Source organism: Rhagoletis pomonella, unplaced genomic scaffold (assembly GCF_013731165.1).
Source record: "Rhagoletis pomonella isolate Grant_MI unplaced genomic scaffold, Rhpom_1.0 Rhpom_scaffold_00007, whole genome shotgun sequence".
NCBI lineage: Eukaryota > Metazoa > Arthropoda > Insecta > Diptera > Tephritidae > Rhagoletis > Rhagoletis pomonella.
Genome location: NW_023458561.1, coordinates 14,228,997 through 14,239,923, shown reverse-complemented (window position 1 = coordinate 14,239,923; position 10,927 = coordinate 14,228,997). Strand labels below are relative to the sequence as shown.

Here is a 10,927-nt window from a genome sequence, read left to right as displayed (position 1 = left end):
ATTCCTAGCTAAGAGTCTATGCAAATAAAATACAATTTGAGTAGACAATAGCATACTTCCGAGTGTATTTCTGCCTTGAAAAACCTTCTGATAGAGTCCATTTGCCGTTCCTATCACTCCATTTGTGCAATACCACCAAGACGCACATTACAAATTGAAGGAGAAGCTCCGCCAAACACTTCCGAAAATCTAAGCTGCTAAAAAAAAATTAAAAAAAATAATTAGACACGCCCTGCTCTTTCATTACCGGGGACCACATATCTATGGCCAAAAATCGAGACATTTCTAAAGCATGGTATCCGAACGTACAATTTTATTTTTAGAATAAAAAGACATAACATCCTTTAATACAGTTTTATTCAAAACAACACAAAGAAAAAAAATTTAAAAATGATCGCAAAAGTTTAAACACACCATATACATATCGTCACCTGAAATGCAAAATGTCGTAACTAATAAAAAATTCAAAATTCTTTTTTTGATCGATATGATGGATTTCATCGGATTACAAATCCCACATCATTTTATGAAAAAAAAAAATATCAGTCACGACTTTTTCCATTTCAATTACGATGTTGTTACGTCATTTAATAATCAAAAGGGGAATAGCCAAAGAATGCTAAAATGTCCCTTCCCTGTTTATATTTGCGCCACTGCACCTACAGCTTATAATTTATATATCCATGATTTGTTTAGGGAATTAGTATTATTTTTTATAATCTCACTAAATTCAAGTTTCAAAAAAAAGCTTAACAAAGAATTATATAATCCTTAAAAAAAATTGACAAGAATGAAAGCCTGCAATATGTATAGCGAGAGTACCAGTTTGACAGAATAAAACATGACCAAATATCATAGAAAATAACGATGCTGGCTATGTTTATGGCTCCCTTATATTCTATGTCCTTTGCGATAACGAAAGTACTGTCACATTTGTACGAAAAATTGTGTTTGGGCCAGAGTACAGGGAGACTCTTATAAATTAATAAAGTAAACTCTGAAAATCGGGATAAAGGAAAGTCTGAAAAATCGGGACATTAATACGCCCCGACTTTAAAAAATATTCAATGGGACAACTTTCTTAAAATCGGTACTGTCCCGCCAAAATCGGTACGATCGTATCTATAATACACCGTATCTATAATACAAACGTATTTGAAAAAATCAACAAAATTTCATCAAAATGCCAAACTATTTAGACAGGATTTTTAGAATTTTTTTGAGGATGCACTTTCATGGCCCATTCAATTCTACATACCCAAAGGTTTTTTTTTTTAAATCTGTATAAAATAAGTGAAATTATTGAAACTTGGTTGATTGTTTTTTAGTTTTTGTACAAAGTTTGAAACTTGTATAAGGCTTTTGTTATAAAATGAGCTATATTTTTTGTAAAAAAATTGTTCCACATTGCGCATTATTTCTGTTCCGTTTCATTCAGCCGGCTTTGCACTAAATCTTACTCAAATATGTATCCTATTGTTTCAGACGCTTGCGGTCGAGATAGTGAGAGCGGAACGTAGTAAAACATCATCAGATGGAGCTTTTCCCACCCGTAGGTATATTTTCATGGACTATGAGGTTCCTGCTTGGATGGTTGAATGCTACAAAAAAATTGGTATTTTCGGCTTTGGAGCAGCTGTGTCCCAGCTCACGACAGACATCGCTAAATACTCGATTGGGCGTTTAAGACCTCACTTTTTCGCAGTAAGTTTTACCACGAATTCATAAAATGGTACATACATATATATGTACATTTGTGGGCAGCTGATTAAGTTAAGTGACATTTCAACCAGTTTTGGCTATTTTTCTTTTGTTTGTAGTTTTTTTTTTTTATAAAAGTTCAGCAGTTTACATAACCAGCAGCACATAAATCTACATTTCCAGCTTTGTACAAAAATAAAAAAAATAAACTTTTTCAATTACACCCAAAAATTTTAAGCTTTTTTTTCAGACTTTTTACACAAATTTTATTTCTGCAGTTTTAAATTATAGTAAGCTAAAGTGCAAATTTCAAGACGCTACATCGCGTTGAATTTTAATATTTTTTTTTGCTGACGGTGCTTGGCATTTTTTCCATATACAAGTAATTGTCGAGAAAATGCCAAAAAATAAATAAAAAATGTCACTTTACTTAATCAGCTGACGACAAGGGTGCATACATATGTTTGTATTTATGTTTTCATTTGCCATAGAAAGCAAAAATTTAAAAGATTTTAAAAACAATTAGTGTACTTAAGTCGTCATGGAGAGCAGGGGACAGTTATGTTTGTCAACCGAGTATGGTAAAATGTAGGATGTTCAGCACTCGCTGATGCACATATCCATACATACATATGTAAACGAAGCATACACATATGCAATTGTTTAGAGTAGAAACCAATATATGTATGTACATATGTAGGTATGTACACAGTGCATTTTATGTTTCCAATGCAATTTCAGAAATGGGGGAGATGAAATGTGTATTGGTTGGAAGCTTTGATAGACAGAAAAAAAATTAATTTGTAACACATGTGGCGTGGAAATGACAATGTTGTAACTGTTTGGTGAATAATGGTTTGAAGCCATTAACAAAGTATGTATTGTTGAAAATGCACAAGCGGACGGTTATATGTGTATATATGTATGTACATTTGGGTGTCACATATATTTTTTGTGCGAAAAATTATCTCGCTAGGTGGCGCCAGGGTCTAGATATTTTGAAAAACGGTATTTATGGTCCGATTTTGCTCACATTTGCAGAATGTAGTTGAAACATAATAAGTCATAGATTTCCAAAGAACTCAAAATATAAAGTATATTCGACATAAATTCATTTTTTATTTCCATGAAAATTCGTTTAGAAGCAATTTTAACGAAAATATCACGATGGACTAAAATTGTCCCGTGCGACAGCGATTAAAATTAAATTTAAAAAAAGTATACATAATTTTTGGGTAACATCAAAACCACTTTTAAAATACATATGTACATCAATTCACCACATTCTAAAACTAGTCCTTATCTGAAATGATGCTCAAATGCCCACACTGAAAATAAAATTTCATTTGTACAACTTTTAGAACAAAGATTTTACGAACTATTCGTAAATATAACTAAAGGAGTTTCCTAAGGTATTTTTTTTCATTTCATTTTTTCATTTCATTTCATTTTTTAAATGTATAATCATTAGTACAATAAGATATAATCTTTTATAGTACAACAAATTGCTGATTTAAATATAAACAAAGAGAAAAGCATACGTACATACATTTGCAAACTTAAGAATAAAAACAAGGACAAATAAATAAACTAACATTATAATTATAATCCCTAAACAATAAAGATTAAGAGTACTAAGGAATACGATAAGAAATAAAAACATAAAAAGATAGAAAATAAATTAAGAATGTTGATAAAGATTGATAGGTAAAGATAGATGGCCAGTCCATTCAAAACATTATTTCTTAAAATGTGCGTAAATAGATTGCTTAAAGTTGCTTCTGCTTAGACTACTTCTTACACCAGCAGGGATAGAGTTCCACAAACGTATAGCGCTGACGAAGAACAATCTCTCTGATACTAACGTACTACAGTGAGGGACAATTAGATCTGTTACCCGTGCAGACCTAGTAAATACTAACTTATTAAAAAGACAAGTAAGAAAGTCTAAGTTCGGGCGGAGCCGAACATTAAATACCCGGCGCAAGTATTAAATATGTTTTTTTCACCTTTCCGAAACCTTCCGCTAGATGGTAAGCCGGGGTGTATCAATTTTGAGTAAATTAGCGTCCTTCAATTTCGAAATATTGAAGTTTCAAGCATTTCTGAAATTTACCGTTATATGAGAAGCGGCCGTTATTTTAGTCCGCTTTCAATAATTTTCAACGTTTTGCTTATATGTGGCAAGCACAATAACCACACCGAGTTTGGTACAAATTGGTAGAACGGTTACCGATATACATATATGTGATCATAAGTGGGCGGTGCCATGCCCATTTTCCAAAATTTTACCATAAACGTATTTCTTGGTAAAGAATTGTTTCAAGTATCAATTTTGAATAAATTAGCTTCAATATTTACTGATTTATCGAAGATTTTGTATTACTCTAAATTACCGTTATATGGGATGTGGGCGTGGTTATTGTCCGATTTTGAAAAGTTTCGGCGATTTTTTATGCTGTACCAGGGCCAACAACTGTGCCAAGTTTGGAAGAAATTGGTGCAGCGGTTACCAAGATATACACATGTAACCATAAGTGGGCGTGGCTACGCCCATTTTCCAAAAATTTATAATATTCTTATTTTTCGTCGAAAAATTATTGTAAATATCAATTTTGAGCGAATAATCTCCAGTAGTTACTAAAATATCGCAGTTTTCGTATTTCTGAAAATTACCGTTATATGGGAAGTAGGCGTGGTTATTAAGCGATTTTAAAAATTTTCGGCCATTTAGTATGTTGTGCGAAGGCCAACAACTGTGCCAAGTTTGGAAGAAATTGGTGCAGCGGTTATTAAGATATACACATATAACCGTAAGTGGGCGTGGCTACGCCCATTTTCCAAAAATTTATAATATTCTTATTTTTCGTCTAAAACTTATTATAAATATCAATTTTGAGTGAATTATCTTTAGTAGTTACTAAAATATCGCAGTTTTCGTATTTCTGGAAATTATCGTTATATGGGAAGTGGGCGTGGTTAAAGTCCGATTTCGCCCATTTTCAATACCAACCTACCTTGTGTTAAGGGAAACCTACATACCAAATTTCGTTAAGATATCTCAATTTTTGCTCGAGTTATCGTGTACACGGACAGACGGACAGACGGACAGACGGACAGACGGACAGACGGACGGACAGACAGACATGGCTTAATCGATTTCTTTTTTCATCCTGATCATTTATGTATACATTTGTCTATATCTATCTCGATTCGTTTTGGCTGTTACAAACAACCGTTATGTGAACAAAATTAATATACCCTTGTGCACAAGTGCGCTCGGGTATAATAACCTGGAGATTCCATAGCAATCAGTCTATATAGAAAAACACAGTTTCGGGCTTTCAAATATTCTGATATTTCACAACCCAAGAGGCTACACTTCCACGGCGATATATGCTCGAACCTTGTGAGACCATACACATAACGGGTTACATTATTAAAGAAAATATCAACCTTGCGCATCGAGTTGCTATCAAGCTTGCTGTAAACTACCTCAGCATATGTGATTTGCGGCATTATTATTTGTAGGGAAAGCTGACGCCTTGTACTCAGTGGAGTATAAAATCCAGACACTTTTAATTTTCTTAAGGTAGCATAAACCCTCCCAACCATTGCATTAATATGGTCTGTATGGTTTTCAGTACAATTTATGAAAATTTTAGTTTATTTTACAAAACAAATGCGTAAATTACCGATCAAATCTCTATACCAATAATTTTATATATTGTACGAAGGCATTTACGTGTGGTTTTAAAATATACGAAATCTACGATTCTGTATTCCTTTTATTTATTAAATACTTTCGTACATAGTACTAAATAGGGATGCCAATCCCGGGATTAATGCAAACAAATCCTCAAAAAACTTGACATATCGAATTGATAGTAAGAACTTGTTTATATATATTGTTTTCACTGCTATTAACAAAACGCATGAAACTGTGCTTTTGAATTGCAGTCTGAGCCTTTTTTTTAAAGATTTAAAAGAATTTAGTCATAGCATCGCTAATGCAAACGAAACAGAGAGTTTCAAGGAAAAGTTAGATAATTTTTTACATCAATCTACTCAAAACTTCCTCAAATCGAAAAACTTATAATATGTCCGACGTGCTGGTAGAAGTTCAAATATTTTGTAATGGAGGAGATAGGGGTCATTGTCTTCAAATGGCTTATGGCTACCTTTTGACAGTTTAGCCTAGAAGTTTTGAGGCTGAAATATGTTTTTCATCAGTAGGTTTTGTATGTAAAAACTTCAGGTCAACATTAGAAGACTCCGCTTTAAATACCTTGCTGCTCTTACGTACACATTTTAAGTGCAATAATAACAACACCGGCACTTGTATACCCTCAAAACTTCGAGTAATTTGCGAAAAAATCGGCAAATATTCGCCATTTCTTTATAAAGTAGAATAAACATGTTTAGAGAAATGGTTTTTGTATATTTTTGTTTAATGTTATATTTACATGGCTCTTTGTGATGCAGCTAAATGAAACGTACTGTATTTCTTTCACTGTAGAAGACCAAATTACCTTTTCACATATCGCACACCGTTTTCCAAAGAGTCACACTCAAAATTTGGCATTTTAAGATTATGAGTTAAAAATGTACACAGAGCTTGTATTTACCTTTCAGCAAAAGCTGGAGCAAATTTTTGTAATAATTTGTAAAAAAAAAAACCTAAAGTAAAGTCGCCCTTGGCCAAATGTACACAGAGCTTTTATTTACCTTTCAGCAAAAGCTGGAGCAAATTTTTGTAATAATTTGTAAAAAAAAACCTAAAGTAAAGTCGCCCTTGCCCATATGATTATCATGTGCTAAGAAATAGCACGTATTATTTTGAGTTGTGACTTTTTTGAAGACGGTGTGCGATATGTACAAGGTGCATCACTTTCTATACAAAAAGAAAAAATCGGTACCGTTTTTTCATAGGCATTATAAAATTTATTATATTTTAAGACTTACGCCGAAATATTCCGGAAAAATATTAAAACTAATGTGAGCTAGACCCATTTGAAAATACTTCTAAAACTCGAGTTTTTTATAAATAAATTTAGTTTTTTTTAATAATTTTTCTAGAAAATTACCTTAGATTAAGCTTAAAAAGTCTGCATACCATTTATTTTTATTTTTATCAACGGAATCAAAATAACGATATTTTTGGGGGTATTTTCAGTAGGGTCCAACTCACGTAAATCTTAAATTTTCCAAAATATTTTGGCGAAATTTTCCGGTGGGAAAACCACTTCTTTTTGTGGTGATACATCCTAATGTATGTACATACGTATGCATAGGTGTGTATTGAGCGGACAAAATTATCCAGCAGCGAAAAATCTGAGAATTTGCAGCATTCGCTCTTAAAGAGACTAGATATGCACAGAAGTACGAGACCGCAAAATTTGCAAAAACTTGCAACCTTTGAAACAGCTGATCACTTCGATAGTTTCCACTGGTGGTTCATTTGGCAATTTATTTTCTGCTTGGTATATTTTCGCCCGGTTTGGAATTTTATACAATTGAATAGTTTTGGATAAGAAAAACCTTTTTAAAATACATACAAATTAATTAGATCGGAATGAATACGTTATTTTTCTCATAATTATTTGTGATATCACATGGTGACGCATTCAAAAACAAGAGTATCTCCTCCAAACACCCATCATTCATCCACAAAGATTTAATAGATATAGATATATTATAAAATTTTCATTTCAACAAGCAACCTACCAAAACCGAAAACTTCAGCAAAAAAACATTTCAGCGTGCTGCATTTTAATCTATTTTGGTATATTTAAAAGAAAATTATGGAACAAACGAAAAACCATAGTCAGCACACACTAAAGTAATCAAACTGGAGATTAACAGCAAATTAACGAAAAATAAAGTCAACTCAAGCATACTAGCATTAATAATAAAATTTGCAATAAATAACTCAAAAAGGCCATATTTTCTTTTGTTTATTTACAAATATGTGTTTGTGATCAGCTGATTTTCTTACTTGCAAGTTTTCGCTGGAAAAAAAATTTTCCAGCAGAAATTTGCAGCTCCCTATCACATTTTGCTTTCTCAATTTCCACTACTTTGCAAGAATTGGCTAAGTTAATCAAATTTCTATTCGGAAATTTTATTAAATTGCATCACAAATTGAATTACTTTTACATCTCTGCAGATCTGTTAAAATTACATGTTTCTAAAATCGTACGCCACTTTCTGGGGAAAAAATTTTCGTTATAAATTTTCCGGAAGAAAAACATGTTTTTAAGAGTGATTTTTTTCCGGTCCAGTTCATAAAAGGTTCAGAGTAAAAGTATAAAATATATTTATTTTAATATGTATTTACATATCTTTGTTATTTGCTAATCATTTTCAATTTGGTTTTGTAATATTATTTACGAAGGTCTGCCAGCCCATCTTGTCCGATGGCACTACATGTGATGATCCAAACAACGTGGGAAAATACATCGAGGACTTCACGTGCAAAGGCGATGATTCCACGAAGCGCATGTTAAAAGAAGTTCATCTCTCATTCCCCAGCGGACACTCAAGCTTTACATTCTACACCATGGTATATACTGCGGTGAGTTTGGGGTGATACTTTTTAGCTATCATTCTAATGACTAAAGAATTAAAAATTTTATAGTTATACTTACAATCGCGCATGGACTGGAAAGGATCTAAGTTGTTGCGTCATTCTTTACAGTTTCTGTTTATTATGATTGCCTGGTATACGGCCCTGAGTCGAGTATCGGATTATAAGCACCATTGGTCTGATGTGCTGGCCGGTTCCTGCATTGGTGCGCTCAGTGCTGTGATCGTGGTAAGTCTGCCATAATTTTTGGCACCTTTAGTTATCAGGAGAATTGATTACAAGGTCGAAATGCGTGTTTTTTTATATTGAGTTGTCTGTTCTATCTATATAATATTACGATAGAATCTCAAAAGAAAAGTTAATATTTTAAATCATTATTAAAGGTGCGACATGTTCATCCATTAGCAAAATCGCCAGAAATAGAGTTTCATATGATCTTCCCATGTGAAAACAACACCATGTTTTAGCACGACATTTTTATAAAATTTAAAGCAGGATATAACGGTCATCATTACCTCAAAAGTTACGACGGTATCTATTTTAGTAAATTAGCGATATGTATGGATTACGAGATGTATAAGATAGCTGATTATGTTGAAGTAAATGCCCTTTTCATTAGCTTTTCTTATAAAACATTCAGAGTTTTTAATTGTAATGCGTTAGAAGTTCTGAAAGTCATAACGTAGTACATATGTATGTATGTATGTATTTTGAGAGGTTCATCGAAAACTGTCATATTCTTGAAGGAATTCAGAATTCAGTACAACAACTTTGTTCATATGTATAACGGTTGTTTGTAACAGCCTAAAGATATCAAGTCAGATATAGACAAATGTATACATAAATGCTCAGAATGAAAAGAGAAATTGATTAAGCCGTGACTGCCTGTCCATCCATCTGTGCACACAATAACTCCAAGGTTTACATATGTATAGATCTTGCAATAACTTCATTAAAAACTGAAATATCTTAACGAAACTTAGTACATGTACTTCTGGGCGAAATCGGACAATAACCATCTCTACCTCCCCTATAACGGTAGTTTTCAGAAATACGAAAACTGCGATATTTTAGTAAATACTGAAGCTTATGTACTCAAAATCAGGGACATAACAGTTATAAGTTTTATAGCAAAAACGTTGCTCCATAACAGTTATTAGATGAGAAATATTTTTTTTTCGTCAATAAGAGTTATTTTTTACGTTGCCTGATAACTGTTATGCAGGAGAAATATTTTTTCCGTTGCCGATAAGAGTTATTTTCCAACGTTTATTTTTTACGTTGCTGGATAAGAGTTATTTTACAACGTTTATTTTTTACGTTGTCTGATAAACGTTGTAAGAACAGGTTATTGATGAAGATGGAGATGGAGAATAAGATAAAGATGATGAAATAAAAGTGAGAGAGTGAAGTAACTATTATCAGATAACGTAAAAATAAACGTCGAACAATAACTGTTATCAAGCAACGTACAAAATAAACGTTGGGCAATAACTGTTATCGAGCAACGTAAAAAATAAACGTTGGGAAATAACTCTTATCAGCAACGGAAAAAATATTTCTCATCTATTAGGCTGTATGAATAAAAATAAGCAATTGCTTTTTCTTAAAATTTCAGACCTTTTACTCAATTTATTCAAACAAAATTGGAGTAAAATATATACAATTTTAGGAAAAAGCAATCGCTTAGTTTTTATTCATACGGCCCATTAACTGTTATGAAGCAACGTTTTCGTTAAATTTCAGAATTCAGGCAACGTTTTTAATTTGAAAATTCGAGATAACAGTTATTTTTGGTCCCTGCTCAAAATTGATATTTACAACGATCTTTAGGCGGAAAATTATAAATTTGACACAGTTGTTGGTCCTGGTAAAAAATATCAAACGGCACCACCCACTTACGACCACATACATATGTGTATCCCGGCAACCGTTCCATCAATTTTTACCACACTCGATATGATTATTGTACTGGACTAATTAAAGCAGGACGTTGAAAATTTTTGAAATTGGGCTAAAATTTCAAAAATATGGAAACTTCGATATTTCGATAACTGAACATGCATACATACTATCAAAGATGTTTGTAGTAGGGGTAAACCCACTCCTGGTTAATATGTAACGGTAGTTCTCGGAAATGTGAAAAACTGTATTTAATACGTGCCCGGGTATTTAATGTTCCGCTTCGCCTGAACTTAGACTTTTTTACCTGTTCAATTTTCACGTGCTTTTATTTGCCGTTTTATGTTCTTTTATATTAAAAAAAAATACTTTTGAATCAAGCAAAAGGCTCATTGATTCTTTATCTCCTCAATTTTTCTAGAGCAACTTTCTGCCGAAGGATTGGTTCAATTGGAATACAGTTTGGCCCGTTAAGCATAATAAAATGCGCTGATAGCTATAAATAACCATACTGTATCCATAGGCTATTAATTAAATACATATACAGTTTTATTATACATTTTGCACGAATAAGAATAACTAGAGACTTACGCTTCAATATAAAAAGTTTAAACTCAAAATAAAGAAAATACAGCCTGTGAAAAGTAATCAAAATTATAGTCGTTTTATTTCAATATCGATCGATTCGAAATTCCCAAAATAAAAATCCTTACTACTGTTAAGTGGCTCATGTCT

At 32.5% G+C, this 10,927-nt stretch overlaps 1 protein-coding gene across 2 annotated transcripts in view; it reads left to right on the top strand.

Annotated features, from left to right (window-relative positions):
• LOC118742354 (putative phosphatidate phosphatase) overlaps nt 1-10,927 on the top strand; it is an 88,523-nt gene that overhangs the window by 72,571 nt on the left and 5,025 nt on the right. Inside the window, exons 4-7 of one of the 2 annotated variants that reach the window (XM_036474363.1) lie at nt 1,486-1,704; nt 8,099-8,278; nt 8,342-8,518; nt 10,614-10,846. In XM_036474363.1, the coding sequence (XP_036330256.1) occupies nt 1,486-1,704; nt 8,099-8,278; nt 8,342-8,518; nt 10,614-10,685 (648 nt within the window). In that variant the 3' untranslated portion in view covers nt 10,686-10,846. Of the gene's footprint in view, nt 1-1,485; nt 1,705-8,098; nt 8,279-8,341; nt 8,519-10,613; nt 10,847-10,927 lie in introns of those variants that run through there. The other variant, XM_036474362.1, reaches the window with a different exon arrangement.